Source organism: Miscanthus floridulus, chromosome 6 (assembly GCF_019320115.1).
Source record: "Miscanthus floridulus cultivar M001 chromosome 6, ASM1932011v1, whole genome shotgun sequence".
NCBI classification, from domain to species: domain Eukaryota; kingdom Viridiplantae; phylum Streptophyta; class Magnoliopsida; order Poales; family Poaceae; genus Miscanthus; species Miscanthus floridulus.
In genome coordinates this window covers 106,880,285-106,902,093 of record NC_089585.1, presented here as the reverse complement: position 1 = coordinate 106,902,093, position 21,809 = coordinate 106,880,285, and the positions used below count along the sequence as shown (strand labels likewise).

The following is a 21,809-nucleotide window of genomic DNA, read 5'->3' as shown; positions in this document are numbered from 1 at the left end:
CACTAGTGTTTTTTTATATAAATATAACATATATAGATATAGATTTGATTCTTTGACCTATCAAAAAAGAAATGATAAAACACAACAAATGCCAGTTATATTTAGTGAGACCCTCTATGGATGACAGACGGACAGGAGAATTCGCTTAACGCCCTATTCGTTTGGGCGTTCGTTTGGATTTGTTTGACTTATAAGCCTTATTTTTTTAGCCAACGAATAATATTTTTGTCTCACATCAAATCAGCCAGTCATGGCTTATCAGCCAAATAAGCTAAGTTAGCTACCAAATAACCCATCTATTTAAAGGCTATAAACGTATTTGTACAAAATCCAAAAACCAGTCAACCCCATTAACAATCATCCGAAGAACCAGTTGTTCGGCAGAACTGAAAAATAAGCAAAAATACTATTCCAGCTGATTGTTGTGAGAGAAAATACTGTTCTGACTGAATTCACTGTTCACGTGAACAGTGATTTGTGAGGGGCTGATCAGCCAGCCGGCCAGCAGAACAACCCAAATATTTTTGTCTCACATCAAATCAGCCAAAACAAACATGCGTAAGTTAGCTACCAAATAACCCATCTATTTAAAGGCTATATACATATTTGTACAAAATCCAAAAACCAGTCAGCCCCATTAACAATCATCCGAAGAAGAAAGACTCACCTCCTACGCGGCCGCCACTTTCATCATCAGCAACGCCGGCGCCACCGTCACGGCGTCACCCACCCTCTCGCGGACTGCGGACAGCAGAAACCATCACATCAAACCGGAAACCACCCTTCCCTCCAGAAATCGAGACCATTCTCCCCTTTTCCTTCCCCTTCTCCACGCTTCGGCCCTCGCCGACTATTTTAAACCCACGCTTCTTTTAGTTCTTCCCCGTCGGCTTCCAGAGAGGAAACCATTCTTTTTCACCCCGCTGGAGATCCACGCATCCACAGCCGAGCAGCGGAGCTCGATCGGGGAGAGTTTTGAGTTCTCCAATGGCGTCGTCCCACATCATCCTGCCCAAGGAGGAGGAGGAGGAGGCGGCGGCGGTGGCGGAGGCCGGGTTGGGCGTGGCGGTGGAGGCGGACCACGACTCCCCGGCGCAGCGGCCGTACCAGGAGCAGGCGCCCGGGAAGGCGGCGCTGCCGTTCTCGGCAACGTGCGTCCGGATCTCCCGCGACTCGTACCCGAACCTCCGCGCGCTGCGGAACGCGTCCACCATGGCACTCCACGATGATGACGCCGCCTTCGTCAAGATCGAGGAGGGCGACTACGGATACGTGCTCGACGACGTCCCGCACCTCACCGACTACCTCCCGGACATCCCCGTGAGCGCCGCAAACCCCCTCCCTTGCTCTCTGGTTGCCCCGTTGCCCGATCTGTGGGTCCTCGGTGAAAAATGCTAGTAATACTATGAATTATAATGATGGAATTGGGGATCGTTTTGGGCTCGAAGATGTGGATTAAGAGTCAGCTTCGGTACCATTAAAAAAAAAACTCGTGAAGTTTCTGTGTTACGGGGCGGTGGTTTTGTTTGAGGATACTTGGGGATTGGCCGACGCGCGAGCTGCAGTTTTAAATAATTCTATGATGTGGCAGTTTTGTGACTCTTGTCAGGCGTCAGCGTGCAGACAGCTCGTTAGCTGGGGTACTACTATGATCCAACAAAAATGTAATATTACTCGTCTCCTATCGAAATTGAGACTGTCGTGTGGATCTCATGCCTCCTTGCGTCTATGACTTTGTGTTATTAGGTTCTTTTGTTAGATGTCTTGTTTCCATGCTTCTGGAAGGAATTGCCTGTACTAGTCGGCAACCTGTCGAATTACTTATATTAGTTGGCAACCTGTCCTCGCTGATCTCAATCATCTACGTGTCAAATTCACAGGAAACATGGCATTTCACCTGTTTACTTGTCTATTTCTGGTTTAAGTTCAAGTTGAAATGAAGTCGTTTTCGAGGTGACATCATAAGGGTTAATCTAATAGTTTCCTTGTTTGATTTTCATGGCAGACTTTTCCTAATCCTTTGCAAGATCATCCGGCGTATTCAACTGTCAAGTGAGGTTTTCTTTCTATTTGACTTTTCTGCTTCTTTCTGATAACGTCTAATCATTCTAGTTGTGCAATCTGTCAAACTGAACTTTCTATGCACACATTCACCAGGCAATATTTTGTCAATGCAGATGATACAGTCCCTGAAAAGGTAAAATAATATCAGATGTGATTGTTCCGAATGTCAATGTTGTTTGTTTGAGTGGTGATTGGTGAAATGACATGTTCTTTGTCTACCACAGGTGGTTGTTCAGAAGAACAGTCCACGAGGAGTTCACTTCCGTCGTGCTGGACCTCGTCAGAGGGTATGAAGCCTTCGACACAGTTATACACCTATACCATTTGTGAGCAATGCATTATTTTCATATAGTATAACATAAATATCCAACCCTCAGGTGTATTTTGAGTCAGAAGAAGTGAAAGCTTGCATTGTAACCTGTGGAGGCCTTTGCCCTGGGCTCAATACTGTCATCAGAGAGTTGGTGTGTGGCTTATCCCACATGTACAACGTTAGCAATGTCTTTGGAATACAGGTTTGATTCGTTCCAGATTACCTATATCGATGATGGGTGATATTATTTTGTGTTACTATTCTTTCTGCACAGTCAACTGGTCCTTTCTTTCTTTCTTTCTTTCTTTTTGAAGGAAAAAGATGTTGAGTCTTGATATTTGGCATGTAAAACTCTTGCAATAAAAAAATATGAATTTTGCAAATTTAAAGTCAGTTAAGAATTCATTTTGGTTGCATTGTGATGAAATAGTTGCAGGTTCTGGAATCTTCATATTTTATTGTCTGATGTAGGAGTAGAATTTTTGTGATGTACATTACCAATTGTTACAAACTTTGTCCAGCTAGTGGTTTTGCCATGACAATGTATGCATCATGATTGCAGTGAATCAGTGCGATCAAACTTCAATCCTATATCCTATTTGCAGTCTATCCATGAAACATCTCTGTCATCATGTAACATGTTGTAAGCAATTTTGCAGAATGGGTACAAGGGATTCTATTCGAGCAATTATCTTCCCATGACACCAAAGAGTGTCAATGATATCCACAAACGAGGTGGTACAGTTCTTGGAACATCACGAGGTGGCCATGATACCAAAAAGATCGTTGACAACATTCAAGATCGTGGAATTAATCAGGTATGTGCTTGCTGATTAGTGTTTCTTTGCATAACCCTTATTTTGGAGGCTGCTAAATGTTCTTTACCACATCTAGGTGTACATTATAGGAGGAGATGGAACTCAGAAGGGTGCATATGAGATTTACAAGGTAATCATTCTCATGAGTATGTTTGTACGTGCTTCAGAACTTCAGATACTGTCAAACCACGTCATCTGCACATTTCTGTGATGTCTGTTCAAGCGCACTCAAGCAGTAGGGATTTTGAATGTGCTCAATTTATGTATATGTATAGTTAAATGTTTTTATAGACAAATAGTGCGAAGAATTGTAATCCAGAAGTTAGGTTTTTATTATGCTCTATTTTAAAATTACTGCAGGAAATTCGGAGACGTGGTCTACAAGTAGCTGTTGCTGGTATTCCCAAGACTATTGATAATGATATAGCGGTAACTTTTGGCTACTTGTTCTTTTTTTCAGCTTGCATAGATGCTTTTGCTGCATACCTCTTGATTTGAAAGACTGTAGTGCAGAGACCTGGAGTATGCTGATTATTTGTATGTACATTGTTAGGTTATAGACAAGTCATTTGGTTTTGATACTGCTGTAGAAGAAGCCCAGCGTGCCATCAATGCAGCTCACGTGGAAGCTTCAAGTGCTGAAAATGGGATAGGATTAGTGAAGCTTATGGGTCGCTATAGTGGTTAGTTTCCCTGCCTACAAACTGAAGGATGCTCGCCCTTTGTCAAAGCGTAGTTTTTTTTTTCTTTCATTGTGTTGTCCTTACTGTGATACTTCCTTTATGTTGCAGGGTTTATTGCCATGTATGCTACTCTTGCAAGCAGAGATGTGGTGAGTTAATGGCTTCTATTTATGCCTCAACTAATCCAGTCAATATTCTCTAGTTTCTTAAAGTGTTCTATTTTACATATTTGGCCCTGTTGCCCTTTTGGATTCTGTCACTTTCGTAAATATAACCACTTAATATTCATAATCTTCTTTGAAGATGGAGCTAATTATATATTCACGTCCATCTTATGTAGGACTGCTGCTTGATTCCTGAGTCACCCTTTTATTTGGAAGGGGAGGGTGGACTATTCCAGTATATAGATAGGAGGTTGAAGGAGAACAACCACATGGTTATTGTTGTGGCGGAGGGAGCTGGACAGGATCTTATTGCTCAAAGTATACCTGCTGCAGATCAGCAAGATGCATCTGGAAATAAACTGCTTCTTGATGTTGGTCTCTGGTTGACTCACAAGATTAAGGTACATTCCTATTAGCCCATTTTCATCACTATACTCCATCTTGATTCCACCTTTTGTAACTATCGTTGCTTGAAATGGCAGTTTGACATGCACTTTGTGCGCGTCTTTCTAATTTTCACTAAAACTACAAGAATGTACACATGGCTGTGACATGTCTTGGGTTTGAAACAAGTCTACCGTAGGCAAGTAAAAATGAAACTGCTGCTAGGTTTAGCAACTTAATGCCCAAGGAAATTTTTGTGCGACTTAGTATTGGGTTTGAAACGAGTCACTGATTTTCTGTGGTGTTGCTCCAAAGTTTCTCTGAACAATTCTTTGCTGTTGCATTATTGCTTTGTAGGATTATTGCAAGAGCAAGAAGATGGAGATGACTATTAAATACATAGGTAATCATCTTCTGTTTACTTCGTCAACACAGTGTTAGTTTGTAATTTATAGCGTGTCAAGGAATCTGACGAAGTGCGTGCCCTTTTTTTTTATGTAGATCCAACTTACATGATCCGTGCTATTCCAAGCAATGCATCAGACAATGTCTATTGCACACTGCTCGCACATAGTGCCATTCATGGTGCAATGGCAGGATACAGCTTTACAGTCGGAATGGTTAATGGCAGACATGCATATATACCATTTCATGTGAGTATAATTTTCTGCATCCCTTTCATAAACAGGGATAATATTAGTATGCCCCTTTCTGCCAGTTTTTTCATTCTCGGAACATGCAGGACAGCTGTATATCATTTCATTGAGAAGAAAGGGAAATACAAGGGAAAGGGAGCAAGCTCCCAAACCCCGACACACCCTTATAACACACCCTTTAATAGAAATTACAAGGTTTCACCACGCACATAAACATGCGACCAGAAGTACCCAAGGACAGTAGCTACCTGTCATCCTTAGATGCCTGAACTTTTCGGTACATTTTGACAATCTTGCTTGCTGCATACCCGAAAAGAAATGAATTCAACTCAGTGTAGTGCTGAACAAGTCTTGTGCTCGATTGAACAAGCACATAAGGAATCTACACTAACCAGTAGCAATCGCATTGCACTGCACTAGGTTTGAATTTGCAGTGCACCTCGGTAGACACTGAAGCTTAACTAGAATTTCTTTTGTATATCTGCTTCCAAAGAGAGTTGCGATATGTCTTCTGGCAGGAAAGAGAGTTGCTTCCATATGGGACAGACACAATTCTTCCTTGTCTCTCGTAATGTTACTCTTGCAATCTACATGACTAAATTTATTCTGACCACAGAGGGTAACGTCTACAAGGAACAAGGTGAGGATAACTGACAGGATGTGGGCGAGGTTGCTGTCTTCAACCAACCAGCCGAGTTTCCTGAGCCAGAAAGACATCAACGCGGCCAGAGAAGCCGATAAGGCGGCCAACCGCATGAAGAGCGGAGAGGATGCGAAGAATCAATCTGCACCAGTGTTGGCAAATGGTGAGAAATAGTATGCTTTTGGCGGTTCTTTGTTGTGTACAGTAGCTGCTGCAAACTGACTGAGGTCAGTAGGCCAAAACTGCGAATTCGATGAGTTTTGTTTCCATTTGCATCCGAACAGAATTCACGTAATAAAAGCTTCATAGTGTGTATTTGCGTTAGTAAGCATATACTAGTGCTCTGCAAATTGCTTGTGTTGGTCGTATGTGCCGTACTGCCGGTGGCCTCCATCCGCTGCCGTTGCGGTTCATCTGAAGCAAGGCAGTGGCCACAACAGATACTCTGGTGTGAGCGGCAGCTCTTCTACTAGAAAGTTTCCTGTGACCGTGTCTCCGGTGTGACGATATCACGAGAGGTTACTCTTTCCGCTGCTCAATGTATCGTCCCGTGTCCCACCAAACTAGCCGTCGATCGTCCATGGACCATGATCCTCTTTGTTCATGTTGGGCTCACCTCAAGTTGTGTGATTGCGTCTTACTTTCGTCCGAGTGCTTTGCACGTCGGTGGTTGCGCTTGGTCAGCAGATTTCCATGCTCAGTTCTTCCCTGATGGCCCTACGTTTTTGCATGGGGAGAAGGCATAGACGGCGTCGAAGCGCAACCCGCCGCGCCGACACCACCACAGCAGCCGGTAACTGATGTTCCTGTGCCAGTGCCACAAATTGCAAGACCGGACGTCGACAACGCGAGGGCACCTGAATCCGTCAATGCGGACGACGCCGGTGCAGCTGCAGGTGATCAGGAGGAGCAGGCGAACCAAGAAGCAGAAACCGCGGAGACCGACGTTGCAGGTGGAACCCTGACGCAGGCGGAGGTGAAGCCGACGGCACCCGGAACAAACGCCTCGTGGTCGTGGCCCGCGACACCACCGGACACGACAGAGCGCGACGACGTGGCGCCGGCGCCTCGAACCGAGCACGCACAGGCGGCCGAGACCGAGATGGAGCCGGACGTCGACACCGCGAAGCCCGAAGGCTGCACCACGCCGCCGCCGCCGCCGGTGCACGACTCGGAGGGGTCCGACACGCAGAGCGCCGACGGCCGCGGGAGCCCAATGCACGGGATGCAGGTGGGCGCGAGCGTGAAGCGGGACGTTGCTGCCTCCAAGTCGAGGCTGTTCGCGTTCCGGTCATTCACGCGGGACAAGAAGGTGATCAAGCTAGACGGGGCCGCAGACACGGCATCTCCAGATAGAGGCAAGGCGGGGGAGGCGGGCGCGGAGAACAAGGAGAAAGGCAAGGAAAGGCGGAAGAGATTCTGGATGTGATCGATGTGGTCTCCTAGTTTTTGCCATGCACATCGCGCCGGGCACGTCACACAACGATGACTATTGTAGAATGCATTGTGGCGGTGCAGTTTAATATAACCTTTTATTTAGCACCATGTAAGTATCATGATATAGGTTTACAACATGAATTTATTGATTCTCTTTTCATGTAATGATTTGTCTACAGTTGAAGTTACGGGCACGACGTTGGTGCCAGATTGTTGTATAGGAATGGCTTTATCCTTTTGGACATCGTTTTCTTTTCATTCTCACAACATCGTCCGGAAAACGTTTCCAAAATTAGTTTGATAGCAGTACGTTGATGAAAGAAATAGGTTAATCCCATAGCCTGCCATTTAAATTCTAGTGTAAGAACAGAAATGCCCTGCAATATATTTAAAATCTAGAGTAGAAATCAGAAATGGTTACATCCCACCAATCTGTCGGGGTTCTATGAAAAGATTGAATACCAGACCATGCTAAGATAGGTTTATGTTTATCATTTCATTATACGATTCAATTTTTTTTAGACAAAAGGTTTCCCCGCTTTATTACCATAAAGCGATAACAAGTTCAGCACAGCCTATAGGCGCGCCCGCCAAGATTCAAACCAGCAACTGAAAACGACCTAAAGGTCCAAATGAAGACGCTAGTCCTGAGCATCGTAGTGAGGATTATTACAGTTCGGTTCAATCGCAAGCTCAGACTGAATCACACAGACGGAGACCTGATCCAAAGACTGAGAAGCCTGTTACGGCGTGGGCGAGTAGGATGAGGAGATCGCAGAGGAGAGTGGAGTAGTAGGCTAGATTGAGAATTAGAACGCAGAGGATAGCGAGGAAGTGGTGCAGCAGGAGGTTCGTCGGCGGCAGAATCGCTCGCAGCCACCGTCGTAGGAAAACCCACCCACCTTAAGAGGTTTATTCCTTCTTCGATAATCTGATTACAATCTTTAAGTTCCCCTTTATAGGATAGGTGCACCCCTAACAAACCATAATAAATCTCCTAAATACCAAAACTGATCTCCTAAATCACCTCCCTTCCTCTCCTAACATAACCAGCCAAGCCCCCTTATTAGCCACGACTATACTGACGCCCACAAAGGCGTCTATAACAAGCCGATAACTCCAATCTTGATCGCAGATCCCTATTCCAACAGATTCTTGGTGGCCGTACCGCCCTTTCTTCCAGCTTCTTGATCATTGAATCCATTATACGATTCAAATTCTGCAATATTCCTAGTATTTATCATGCTGAAGGTTTAGCGCTTTTGTAACTGGTTGCCAATTTCGGCGGCACACTGTACAATAGAGGCAACAAATTACATGACTTACTTGCATTGTTGGGAACTGCGATACAAAAAAAAAAAGTGGCGTTCTATTCTATCAGAGGAACTTTTAGAAGGCTTTATTCACAGTGCACAACTTTGCATCAACTAATAGATGCAATCATTCAACAAAGTTGTAACACATTACACATCAAAGGCAAAGGTGACAACTATTTTGCAATACTTGTACTCATATAGTCATATCACAAGTGCACAGTTGTGTACGTGCAGAACTATATATACTCCCTCCACCTAGGGATGAAAACGGATCGAATACGGACGGATATCACCGATATTACATTTGTTTTCATATTTCTGTCCGAATTCGGATTCGAATACGGATAGTGTCAACTATGTCGGATAGGATACGATTGAATATCGACATCATAAATATGCGATTTGAGTATTCGGATACGGTATCGGATATTGGATATCCGGACTCGGATACGGACAGATCTCAACCCCTCTAAACGGAGTCGGTTTCGAATACGGTCGGAAAATATCCGTACCGTTCTCCACCCTATAATATGCTACATTCAAACATTTAAAAATAGTACCCAAATAAGAGAATAGTACCCAAATAAGAGATTTTTAGGAATGAAAGATAGTTTTTGCATTAAATAGTAGCGCAAATTTGTACTAGTTATTAATGTCGTTACTTGTCATTTATCAACCAAATTCTATTGACCATGCTAATGATAGCGTCTTATTAGAAAAATAAGGTAAGGATATATATGTCTTTTGTATTCTCTCTTATTTATTCTAAAATCTCTAGAATACACTACAGGGTATGGTCCAAGAAATCAGATATTGCAACTCTACAAGAGCAATAGAGCATGGATAGGAGGAAGACGTTCACTCAAAGCAAAGTAGAACTTCTTGATGAAAGATCACTAGATGTCTCCAAACTGCTGATGCTAGAAATCTCTGCTCCACCAAAACCATTGTTTCCTGTGGACGACAGAAAGCCAGAACTGCCAGAACTGCCAAGGCCTGATCCATCGAGCATAGTTGCACCCATGTACCATGGAGCAGCTGAGGCTTTCTCTTCAGATCCCTTACTCATTTGCCCAACAATCCCGATATCTGAATGATGGACCTTCTTTGCTGCATATAATGATGAACACTCATAAGCTATAAGAATAAGAACATTCATAAGCTACTGTACCGAGTGTAATCTAGCCTTCTGTTGCCTTGGAAACTTATTACTGCTTAATTGTATAAGGCATCTTTTTATATATGTAAAAGAATACACAAAGTAGAATCTTGAAATATGTTCCTCATGAACTGGGACTGCAACTCATGATATATAGTTTGCAATTTTGCAATTTTCGTATGTACAGAACAGGAACTATAACTCATGCATGATACATGCATAAAGCTAATAAAGTTTCTGTGAAAGCATAAATGCAGAGGGCCCGCTAAATACATGCATATAAAAGAAAATGGGTTATAGAAGTACATACGGGCAGTTATATTCAGATCAATCAGGCCACGACTCAAAGAATCAGCCCATATGCCAGACTTGACCTGAAAGGCTCCTTTCTTCACATCTGTTTTTGATGCTGACATAGAGTCCGGCTCCGGCTTTGTGGGTGATTTGTTCAAGGATTTGATAGCAATTGCTTTAGGCAATTCCGTATGTGAAGTGAAGGCACCAAAATTCAGCTCCTCTAAAGGACTATGATCGGAACTTTTGACACTTACAGGAGGATCATGTCTTCGTTCATTAAGACCTGAACCTGTATTTGAAGAGAATACATCGGAATCAGATCCATCAAGATTCCTCACTGCAATTGCAGCAAAAGGATCAAAATCTGCAGCAATGGAATGCTGGTGAATTGGGTTTTTAGATTTGTCTGGGGTGTCACGCGCTGAGAACTCTATGTCCGAAGGGAATGATGTTGCAAAGGATGGTTGGAAGGGATCAGAAACAGAGGCTGAAGAATGTGCAGGGCAAGATGGATTATGCTCTGAGGATTTATTACTTCCGTGTCCTGAGAATTCTGTATCTGAATTAATGGAATCAGCAAATGATGATCTGCCCGCAAATAGATCAATAATGTCCTGTGATGACATCCGGGAAGCGGCAGTTAGGAAACTGATGTTAACATAGTAAGTAATTGTAATCATCAAATGTTTCATTAATCAAGTTTGTAAAGTGTTGACCACATAGTCAATATAAATTATGATATATTCTTCATTTGCCGTGAGCAGATTCTCCGTTCTTGTGTCACTGAAAAAGTGGGTCCTCATAAGTTACGTCCTTCTGAAGTGTGATACTACCTCCGTCCGTAAAAGAATGCAATTATGGGATGCGTGCTGGTCGAAGTAGTTTAAGTTTAACCAAGTTTATAGTAAATATTATTAGCATTTATGTCTCCAAATAATTTTTTTGTGAAAATATATTCTATAACTAATCTAATGGTATTTATTTTGTATTATGAATGTTTGCACTTTTTTATATAAATTTGGTCAAAGTTCAATCTGTTTGACTTCTCGAAAAGCGAGAATTGCATTCTTTCGTGGACGTAGGGAGTATTCATTTGCCATGGGAAGATTTTCAGCCTGTTTGTCTGTGATTTTTTTCGGCTGCGGCTGCATGCTGAATCAGTTTGCTGTTTGCAGCTACAGCTGCAGCTGCAAAAGGCTGCAGCAAGCGCACCCTTTTGTATCATATTTATGTAGGGTACAACATAAACAACCGCAAAATATGTAAAATGAAGTGAATTGTTAAAAAGGTATCACTAGATACTAGACTAGGGTAAACCTGTGCGTGAGAACCAGTTGCTGGAGTAGCAGAATGGAAATCTGCATTAGCAAATAAATCAACTTCTGGCACAGAAGCAATTCCAGAACGTGGCAGAGCTCTTGAAGTAGATGCAGTGGTGTCCACAAGGTCATCCATTAAACTTGGTCCAAAGAGATCCATATGATTAGAGCTCACATTAGCTGTTCCTGATGCATTTTAAAGGTAGAGATAAGTATAATGTCTGACAACAAAACGATAGATGTGGTCAAATCGAAATAAATCTGTAGAAAAATCTTTGTGCTTAGCTCATTATACTAATAACCAGAAGAATTTTGACGCAAGCTTCAGTACATACATAGCAAAATAACAATGGCTACCAACACAAAGCAACCATTCTAATACAACAATCACACCAGAATGTTCCACATAAGTAGAGGAATACAAACCAGATGTGGAAGGTCCTCGAGGGTTGAAGTCATCGTCGTCGTCTTTATTTGCTTTCTGTGAAATTGTTCCTCCAGATGTGGAATGAAGATTTGATGATGATTTCAGGTGTGATGTTGGAGAATCTTGATTTCTACAATATACCACATATCTTTCAGGGTGACACGCATCACAATGAAAAGAATTATCTAAGAAATGGTCGCTGAAGGGATTCTGAAGTAAATAGTTACCTCCTGTGACGCCGTTCTCCCTTTATTGGCCTATAGTTAGTTGCACTGTTTGTGTTTTTTCTCGACATTTGTCTAGTGCTTCTAAAATTTGAAATTGATCCTTTACTTTGGTTACTCCATTCCTTGCCTCTGTAGCTATTACTGGATGTGTCAGCTTCTTTTGAACTCTGTGTGCTCCCATAGTGACTACCAGATGAGTAGCTGCCATTGCCACATGCTGTGCCTGACTTGTACGTTATTCCAGTTGATGACAAACCAAAGTACCTACATGTATGATCCATGTAAAGATGAGATTTCTGCAAAGAATACCATGCTGCATCAGTAAGTAAGATATGAATGACTCACTTATCCCTCGTAGCAGCAGCCTTCTCTCTGATTTGCTGAAGTTTCTCCCTATCATCCACAGTAGCTAGAACATTTTCAGCCTTCTTTCGCACGTTGAGCCCAACATCTTTTCCATTAGGCTCCACATACTCGAAACTTGTAAGTTTCTTCACGAAAGGCAAACATCAGATGAGATCAGGTGTTATAAGCAGTGAAATTTGAATTGAACAAGTTGATGACACATACCGCAATCTGTGAGCTATTGTCAATAATTTCGTCAACAACACGTTCAGTTCCATTAGCCAGAAGATACTCAATCACAGCCAATGCCTGTAAGTGATATAAAGCAAGCAGTCATGTATGGAGGAACAATCTAAACACTGTTTTCAACAACAATTAACTCCATGTTGTCATTTCTCTCTAAAAAACTGACCTTATACACATGGTGCCAATTTGCACCAGTGTTCCCCAGCCGTTGCCACAACACATTCATAATCATTGCACATTCATCACTGCAGAAAAAAAAATGATAATAAAACGGTAAAAAGAATTACAACAAATTTAAGAAGGAAAAAGTCTACTTAACCCCCCACCTTTCATACTTGGTCTACTTCACCCCCAAACTATGAAACCGTCTGTTTTACCCCCTACGCGGTTTTTTACAGCGGTTTTGCTACAGTAACAACGGGTAACAACGGGTTTGCTACAGTGCCGGTGGTTTTGAATGTTTTTTCCCCAGTGACTTTTTGAAAAATCATAAAATGATAAATCTAATTTTGTTGGACTCCACATGAGTAGATCTACATAGTGAATATATAATACGGTATGCTTTAGTACAAAATTTTTACTATAGCCTTAGATTAATTGGAAAATCTAATTTTGTCTATAATTAGTTGGAATAATTCATAGCTGCAGCTTCTATGGTCCAATTGTGGTGAAATTTTTATGGTACGCTAATTATTATATGCTTGAACTATAGTAAAAATTTCGTATTCGTTGGACTATGTATAACTTAGTTATAGATAAATTCTAATTAATCACATACAAAATTGGATTTTCCAATTAATCTAAAGCTACAAAAAAAAATTGTACTAAAGCATACCGTATTATATATTCACTGTGTAGATCTACTCATGTGGAGTCCAATAAAATTAGATTTTTTATTTTATGATTTTTCTATGATTTACTATGATTTTTCAAAAATTCACCGAAAATAAATAAAAAAAAGAAAATTCAAAACCACCGACGCTGTAGCAAATCCACCGTTAATGTAGCGGACACGCTGTTACTTTAGTAAAACTGCTGTCAAAAACTTCCGGGGGTAAAATAGACGGTTTTAGAAAGTTTAGGGGGTAAAACAGACGGTTTTATAGCTGGGGGTGAAGTAGACCAAGTATGAAAAGTGGGGGGTTAAGTAGACTTTTTCCAATTTAAGAACAAGTGAGGTGAGGAGAAACTGAGATTTGGCACCCACTATCTTTTGGTGGCCCGGGCAATGTCAGCCAAGTCGGAGCCGTGAGGACCCCAGGGCTCGTCGCTGGTGGCATCTAGAACCTGCATTCGAGAAGAAAAAAAAACCCCTCGTGATCGAATTCTAAACAAATCTAAGAACCCAAAACATTCCTCTCCTCTATCAATATATTTGCCTGGCGTAATCCTGCCAGCAGTTTTCGAAAAAAAAAGAACCCAAAACATCGAAGCACCAGGAAACATCTGGGTATCAAAGCTAGACCGAGTGCGGATTCCAATAGAAGAAAACCCCAACCTTCTGCTCGATTTCCGGCACCTTGAGCACCTTGAGGTTCACCTCCCTCTTTCTGCGTCAAAATAAAAGGGAGAAGGAAGAGCTAACTGTTCACCAAAAGTCCTTTGTTTTAAAAAGAAAAAGAAAAAGGAAAGAAAAATATGAGAAGAAACGCGGCTCTTACATCTCTCGGACGGTCTGATCGAGCACCTTCATGAAATCCATGGCGGCGAGAAGAGGGACGATCCAGGGCTCGACCTCGACTCCGGCTGCTTATCTCTTCGTCCTCTGGGGTTCCTGGAGGGAGGATGCGCGAACGATTTTCCTTCCTCTCTCTTTCTCGAGACGACAACGCGAGGCTCGTGCGCAAACGGGCTCATGGACTATGCCCGGGCCGGCGCGGCGACCCGGGGAAAGGAAACGGTGGCGCCGCGGAGCGGAACGCGCACGCGCAGTTCCGTCGGCGGAACTGCGGCGCGGCTGCCACGTGTGTCCTGCATCCGGTCCGGTCCGGCTCGGCGGCTCCTCGTCAAGGTTGGACTTGTCTCGGGCCCCCTGGATCTTTCTTGCGTGCTTTCTAGCTCTACTTTCACGTTGGACCATCATCCCATGGGCCGTGGGGACAATCCGCGGTCCCGCGGAACATGCATGCTGTATATTGTCCAACGATTTCTGTGAAGCACGTGCTTCGGCACTCGGCCCTCCAATTTTATTGGGCTTCCTCTGGCGTGGGCTCTGCATTAGATTCCCGCTAAAGCCGATGTGGCCCACGACAGGCGAACTAAAACAACTTTTTGCGAAGAAAAGGAAAAAAAATAATTAAAACAAGAAGAAGAGGCAAAAGGGCTCTGAGTTTAACTCCCCGTGAGAATGAATATTTGACCATTTAACGGTATTGTGCTTTTAGTGGTAGACAACGTTTTCGTCGACAATGAGACGCCTATGATGATTTCGTCAATCTCGTCCCGACGATTTGCTGGCCTAGACTTCGAAGATGCTCACGGGGTAGGGTTTACGTGAATGCATTTATGGAGGGTGAGTGTGCGTGCATTGTGAGTGTGCTTGTGCTGTGTGATCTTATAATAAGAAAAAAAAAACAGGAAGAATCGACACCGACCGACAGACGTGCGGTGCAGCCGTCGCTGCTCCATCCACGCAGCTCGTACGCGTATTTCTTGGTAAGACATTGCCATCTGCCACCGGTTCATCATGTGGCTGCCGCTCCGAATTATTGCGACCGCGTCAAGGCGATCCACCGATCCTGATCGACGCGCGAGGGATGGGGATCTATGCAAATCTCAATGATATGTGCCCGCCCAGCCTTTTGACAAAACGGAGGGTGGGAATAATTGGGCGTAGGATGCATGCGATTCATCACGAATAAAAATTAGCACCGCTAATCATTGTACTTCTGCCCGCCCAACGCAACGCCTGTAGAGTCTCTTAAGCATACACAGTGAACTGCCCTAATCCTTATACAGAGACTTGCAGTGCAAGGGCAGCAACTGGCCTGCTCAAAAAGCAGTGAGGAAGCATAGTATGATTGTTTACTGGCGTATTTATCAGAGAATGCCAGGAACAATACTTTCTGTGTACTCTTTCACTGGGAAAAAAGAGGATTCATTTACTTATCTCCTGAAAGAATGCAAAATGTATTCCACCGGGAACAAGAATTGCCTCAGGGAGGAGTAACAAAAAGAAACAAAGAAAAAAAGAATCATGTAAAAGAGATAATTACATGTAAAGAATGACCAAAAAGAATGTTAATGATCTTGTACCGAATCTGTTCACAAATCTCTTCGGCTTCTCCAGCTTGCTTGGCTCAACTCGTCGCTACAATCCCGGCTGCCGAATTCCCTCAACTGGAACAATCTAATCTCCTCGGTTTGTGGCTCTAAGAATACCTCGCTGCGTCCGGGTTGAAGACCATTGTTCAAATTAGAGTCTGCTAAACTATCTAGTGCTCTAACCACCTGGGAGATGAGACACGGTCACATTTTGATCCTTTGTTGTCAGGCATTCAGGAATTGGGGAAAAAAAGGTGTTGCAGACTATATTACCTGCCCCATCCGTGGCCTTATTGCTGCAGAATGCCGAATGCATGCAGCTGCAGCTCCTATCATATGAAACATCTCGTTTTCATCGAACCTGTTTTCCATCCTAGGGTCAGGAAGGTCCCCAAACTCCCGATGCTCGATTGCCTTCATCAGAAGTGGGCGAGCCTGAAAATTTTCCAACATGCATAAGGTTGAGTTAAGATCATAATAGCAGTAAGCCTGTCTAAGTCCAAATGCTAAGCTCTCACAATGAAAAATAGAAACACACACACACATTGAGCCAAATATAGCCCCCATGGTATCTGTTACAACCGATCTCATTGATTGCATATGGCATTCATATTATTCATTGTAAAAGACATAGAAACTATCTAACTATATCAAACAACTATGGATTAGCATCACTAGCTCTGATGTCGTAGTCAAGCTTGAGGGCTGGTTGAGCTAGTAGAGTAGCGGTGATCCTTGGACACACCACATACGGGGAAAATATTCTTGTGTCTCCCCTTGTGGTTTGCATATCTACACTTGTGCTCTTTAGGAATGTGTTCAGATCAATTTAGGTGTCATTTGTGTAATGTGTCAGCTCCTTTCATGATTACAACAGTTATAACTGGTGTTTTGCTTTGGTCCTGCATCAAACTCCTTGAGTCATTGCTAAGTTCCCATCTGAGCTTCTTTCATGCTGAATCACATTATGAAGACTGCAATAAATAAGTCCCTAGCACTCTAGCCACTTTTTGCGTGCCACTCTGGAAGAATAATCTGGCTGCCCACTTTATAAAAGGTACAGTTCCTAGAACTTTTAGCAACTGGGTTCCCTCCAGATCACTCTTGGTTGACATGCAATGCAAATGGGACCAGTGGAAGGATTAAACATATTATGTATAACAACCAGAAGCAATGTTCATGTCATGGAAGAAATACAATGGCCGTTCAGCTTTTAAGGGAAAAGAATTAACTAGTGAAAGCATCAGCAGAGAATTAGCTACTGCAAGATAGAACTCAAATTTTGAGGCATTCCACTTCCACATCAACTTAATGGATATTTATTGACAGCCTGTGGAACAGGAAATCAACAGTCGAAGCTTGAAGAAGTCTAGACACATCCATTGGTGTATCACAAAATGATCATGTTATTTATTAGTGGATCTCGATCTCATGACTATGGTTACTGGTTGAAAATCATAAAATTTACGCGTACATTAGAACCTAACATTAGTGGCATGCAGTAAGTCCAACTATTATATAAAATGAACTCACCCATTCGACCAGACTTTCATCTCCCAACGGCTGAGAAGCATCAACAGGTTTTCTTCCTGTAATAAGCTCCAAAAGAACAACCCCAAAAGAATATACATCAGACTTTGCTGTTAACTTGCCTGACAATGCATACTCTGGAGCCAAATACCTGGAGAGGATATATATCATATTAGTTCTGTAAACTAAACTAGATATTGGGTATAGATTAGCCAATAAACTCTGAAAAATGCAAGATGGTGTTGATTTGCTTCATTACTTACCCAAATGTCCCCATGACACGTGTGGTAACATGTGTATTGGAATCGGCAGCTAACCTTGCAAGTCCAAAATCAGAAACCTGGATAGTTTCCATAGAATATAACAAATTTAGACGATAATTATGATCACAATAGCATACAAAAATATTGACCTCTAGACTTATATACCAAATCACATCATACCTGAGCTTCGAAGTTGTTATCCAACAGAATATTGGATGATTTAATATCTCTATGAATAATACGTGGATGACCTAATCAACAGAAACAACAAATACTAAGAAAACTATCCGACATTAGGGGATTGCTGAAGAAATAGTTTAGTAAAAATATTACAATCTTCATGGAGGTAACCAATCCCTCGGGCTGCTCCAGCTGCAATCTTAACCCTTGTCCGCCAATCCAGTGATGCTTCACTTACTGCAGTTTTGAGAGGTCAAGTTAATTATCATATAATCAATGAATAATTAGTGTTCTAATGAAGCTGGCATTAAATAAATGTTAGAAAGTATTATAACTGAAAGAAAAATGTCCTCACCATGGAGGTGGTAATAAAGTGTGTTGTTGGGAACAAAATCATAAACAAGCATTCGCTGGCCCTCCGCAATGCAATAGCCTACTAGAGAAACCAAATGCCTATGATGTACTCTGCTGATAGTATCGACCTCAGCCTTGAACTCACGCTCGCCTTGCCCATTCCCAATCTTGAGCTTCTTGACGGCGACTGGGCGACCATCTGGCAAAATGCCCTTGAACACACACCCAAATCCACCTTCTCCCAAAAGGTTCTCTTCTGCAAAGTCATCTGTGATAGCTGCCAAATTCTCTGGTGTGAACAGCATATGGGAATACCCAATCCCAGAGTCCGCTGGAGAGTATGGAAAACCATGGCTCCCGGTGCTGTACCTCATGAAAGGATACCCTGGCGATCTCAAGTAGAACCCGTCTGTCCAGCACAAACACTTAGCACTAGCTTGATGTCTAAAATTGGGGAATGCGTGAAAAAACAACACCAGTGTTTGCGCTCTTACCTGAAGCTAGTGAGGATCCAGCCGAAGATGGAATGTAATTGGGCGGTGGTGGTGGAGCTGGTTGTTGTGTAGGCAGTGCTGCCGGGGGCTCTATGCGCCGGCGCTTTTTCTTGACGAACCAAATGGTGGCGCCAATAAAGCTGAGCATAGCGAGACCCGCCAGTGCTACAATGGTGGTGGCCGCTTCCCTCGATATCTCGATGTTCTTGCCGCTGCCACTAGCTGCATGGGTCGAGTTCGAATGCGACTTAACGGGCGAGTGCGGCGTGTAATGCGACTTGCCGTGATAGTGCGGCGGCGGCGGAGGGGCGATTCTTGGCGGGGGAGGCGAATAGGCAGCAACACGAGCGGGAGACGGAGCTTGTGCAGCTGGGGCAGGCGACGGCGATGGTGAGTTGGATGGAGCCGGCGATGGCGGCGAGACGGTGGGAGGCGGCGGCGGAGGAAGGGACGGCGGTGGCGGTGATGGGTATACGCGGGGCTGAACGCGCGGCTGGTCCGTCGCCTGAGGGGGCGGCGGGGCTTGAGGCGGTGACGGGGTTGGATATGGCAGCGGTGACGGTGGAAGCGACGGAGGGGGAGCGTCTGGCGGAGGAGGCGACAATGCCGGTGGCGGCGGCGACGGCGGCAATGGTGCAGGAGGCGGCGGCGATGGCTCCGGCAAAGGGGACGCCGTAGGTGGGCTACTTACCGGCGGAGGCGAAGAATGGTAGGACGCAGAGACCGGCGGAGCGGAGGCGGACGACGAGTACGGGCAAGCCGGCGGACGCGGAGCCGGCTGCGCCTGCGGCTGCCCGTAGTCCCCCTGCGGCGCGACGTACGCCGCCTGCTGCTGCTGCGGGGGCAGGAAGGGATCCACGTACCCGTAGCCCATCGGCACCGCCGCGCGCAACAGTCTCCAAAGCAGCAGTGAGCCGTGCCCGCGCAGGCAGGGGATCTGCAGCGCCGCGCCGTCGGCCAGATCTCCCGCCCGCCGGGCGCAGTCGGCAGCTCAGCGGACTGCGGGCGACTGACGAGCACACCGTGCCGCCCCCCAGGGTCTCGCGGCAGCGACAGCGGCGCGTCAAGATCCAGGCCTCCCCACGCGAGCGGCGTCGGCGGCGGGTGCCAGATCACGCCGCGCTGGACCGAGGCCGCCCGCCCGCCAATGGGCGCAGCGCCACCAAACGAAGCGGGCGGCAGCTACGGCCGGACAGAGACGCCAAGATCCGAGCCTCCCCCGGCGGCGAGCCCTCCTCCTGCCCAATGTAGCGCAATGCAGCGGCTGGCTGTCTCCCTCCCTCAGCGCCTTCGCCGAGCTCGCCTCTTGCCTCCCCTGTCCGCCTGCCTGCCTTGGTGTCCGCGGCTGGACAGTAGAGGGAAGGAGTATAATTTTCTCCTCCTCCTTTTTCCGAAGAAAAAACAAGGCCTTTTCCCCTCTTTGGTGTGTGCGAGAGGGGCTGGTGCGAAGTCTATGGGGGATAGCTGGACTGAGAGGAGCGAGAGCAGTACAGCTACAGAGGGAGGCATCGGGTGTTGGGGGGAGAGGAGAGGGGAAAACGCTAAAAAACACCGGTGGTATTGGTATTTCTCGTGCATGTTGCGCCAGTGGCTCCGCACCCACCGCTGGCCTCGCGGTCGCGGCTCGGCGTCCCGGCCCACAGTGCGGGGAGCAAGCGCACGGGCACGAACGAACCCTCGTCAGTCGTCACCCACCCGCCGTGTTTGACGGCAAACGAGACCAACAAATTGCGGGTTTGTCTGATTGCGCGCGGGTGCTCAAGCCTCAAGCTCATCCATCCTGTAGCGCTGTGAGTTCGTAGTTTACGGCGTACGATCTGAGGGTCACGCTGGCTGGATTATGGTGGGCTACGTGTAGGTATTTATATTATTATTTATATTTTAATTATATTTTTTTATAAAAAATGTCTACTCCGTACCATTGCAGCGTTTCCGTGAGGTACCTTCAGATTTTTTTTTTGGCTTTTTATTATGGACAGAATGGATTAGTGCGGACGATGTTAGAGCGTGCTTGTTTGAACCCTCGTCGAGGAAGCTGCTTCTGATGTCACCTGGTGTTGATGCTTGGGCAAGTGAGTTCCTTAGGATGAAACCATGCAGGCCTTAAAACACGACATATAGTGTTATTGTCAAATGTGTTAGTATTTTTTTTGACTGTCAAATGTGCTAGTATTGGTCTAAATTTATCTTTTAACTCATCGATATATATCTTTTTATTGTTGTCCTTGTTCCACCTACACATGCCGCCACTCGCTACAATTCTGGGAGCCTTTCCACCAGATCATCACTTCCTCTTCGTCCACTACTTGCTCTCCCTATTCTATCGAGGCACTCCACCATCCACCCACCATTGGTCAGTTACCTTGATCTTGTCCTCCCCTGACCCCCTGACCTCTTCCCCTTTATCCCTTCTCCTCCTCCTAGCACCCTAATCCTAGCTTCATCCACTGCTCGCACCCACGTTGATGGCCACAGTGAGACTTCATCACCTTACTGCCCTATATATAAGCTGCCAACCATTAACACAACATCTTTTTGCGCACCGTATGTACGGTGAGAGTCTCACCGTCTAGCTGTAACCTAAGGCCAGTCTCAATGGGGATTTCATAGAGTTTTATGGGCATTAAATATGCTGACATGACACTGTCTTGATGAAGAGAGAGAAGATAAAAGTTTTATAGGAGTAGAGAGAGTTTCATGGGGATAAAACTCTTCTGCACTGTTTCCAAAATATGGGTGTGTTGAAAACTGGGAAATGAAGCCCCCATTGAGACTGGCCTAACAAGTAGGTTTTCTTCTTAGACGACAATGGGTTTATGAGGGGTCATGCATTTACGAAAAAACGCGTGAACCATTGTGCATAGCCTTTGTCATTTAGGTGCAATGTTTTTGTTGTGGACATGGTGTCCATAGTTTTTCTTACTGTTATTGTATTTACTTTGGTGTGAGCTAGTGGTTGCGACATGAGTTTACGTACAATAAACATGAACGCGTTTTATGATTTTAGCACTCCTAAACAAAACTCCAACACAACATTTAAAACATATTGTGCTCTAGATTTTTTTTAAAAAAAATATGTTCAAGATTGATCTAGTCATTCCTTTTAAACAAAAATGTATGGGTCTGAGCTAGTTTTTTTTAATGATAAATACTAGGGTGTTTAGTTAAGTAACTATCATTCCATAGCTATGGTGTGGTAGCACAACCATTTTGTACAGTAACATAC

The 21,809-nt window shown here is 44.5% G+C and overlaps 3 protein-coding genes across 6 annotated transcripts; 1 reads left to right on the top strand and 2 right to left on the bottom strand.

The window, feature by feature from the left end:
• Positions 1-670: 670 nt before the first annotated feature.
• Positions 671-7,334, top strand: LOC136456510 (ATP-dependent 6-phosphofructokinase 6-like). Of its 2 annotated transcripts, none has more exons than XM_066456412.1 (15): positions 671-1,320; positions 2,006-2,052; positions 2,158-2,197; positions 2,289-2,351; positions 2,442-2,579; positions 3,037-3,195; positions 3,272-3,325; positions 3,556-3,624; positions 3,749-3,878; positions 3,987-4,027; positions 4,219-4,443; positions 4,784-4,829; positions 4,928-5,079; positions 5,699-5,888; positions 6,472-7,334. In XM_066456412.1, exons 1-15 carry the CDS (start codon positions 988-990, stop codon positions 7,152-7,154), a joined length of 2,370 nt encoding a protein of 789 aa, XP_066312509.1. In that variant the 5' UTR covers positions 671-987; the 3' UTR covers positions 7,155-7,334. The 2 variants fall into 2 exon arrangements, with proteins under 2 accessions (XP_066312509.1, XP_066312507.1); XM_066456410.1 differs by having other exon boundaries at positions 6,466-7,334.
• A 1,870-nt stretch (positions 7,335-9,204) lies between these two features.
• On the bottom strand, positions 9,205-14,514 carry LOC136456512 (clathrin interactor EPSIN 1-like). Of its 3 annotated transcripts, XM_066456416.1 has the most exons (12): positions 14,160-14,513; positions 13,997-14,048; positions 13,706-13,785; positions 12,665-12,743; positions 12,478-12,561; positions 12,253-12,398; positions 11,908-12,171; positions 11,680-11,810; positions 11,252-11,439; positions 10,470-10,548; positions 9,948-10,223; positions 9,205-9,588 (listed from the first exon to the last, which is right to left on the bottom strand). In XM_066456416.1, exons 1-12 carry the CDS (start codon positions 14,198-14,200, stop codon positions 9,341-9,343), a joined length of 1,668 nt encoding a protein of 555 aa, XP_066312513.1. In that variant the 5' UTR covers positions 14,201-14,513; the 3' UTR covers positions 9,205-9,340. The 3 variants fall into 3 exon arrangements, with proteins under 3 accessions (XP_066312513.1, XP_066312511.1, XP_066312512.1); XM_066456414.1 differs by having other exon boundaries at positions 9,948-10,548; positions 14,160-14,514; XM_066456415.1 differs by lacking the exons at positions 13,997-14,048; positions 14,160-14,513 and having other exon boundaries at positions 9,948-10,548; positions 12,665-12,799; positions 13,669-13,759.
• Positions 14,515-15,550: 1,036 nt separating this feature from the next.
• LOC136456511 (proline-rich receptor-like protein kinase PERK8) lies at positions 15,551-20,098 on the bottom strand. The gene is made up of 8 exons (XM_066456413.1): positions 18,584-20,098; positions 18,091-18,498; positions 17,889-17,972; positions 17,736-17,806; positions 17,556-17,632; positions 17,296-17,443; positions 16,036-16,197; positions 15,551-15,948 (listed from the first exon to the last, which is right to left on the bottom strand). The coding sequence occupies exons 1-8, from the start codon at positions 19,455-19,457 to the stop codon at positions 15,763-15,765; spliced, it is 2,010 nt and encodes a 669-aa protein (XP_066312510.1). The 5' UTR covers positions 19,458-20,098; the 3' UTR covers positions 15,551-15,762.
• Between the last annotated feature and the right edge of the window lie 1,711 nt (positions 20,099-21,809).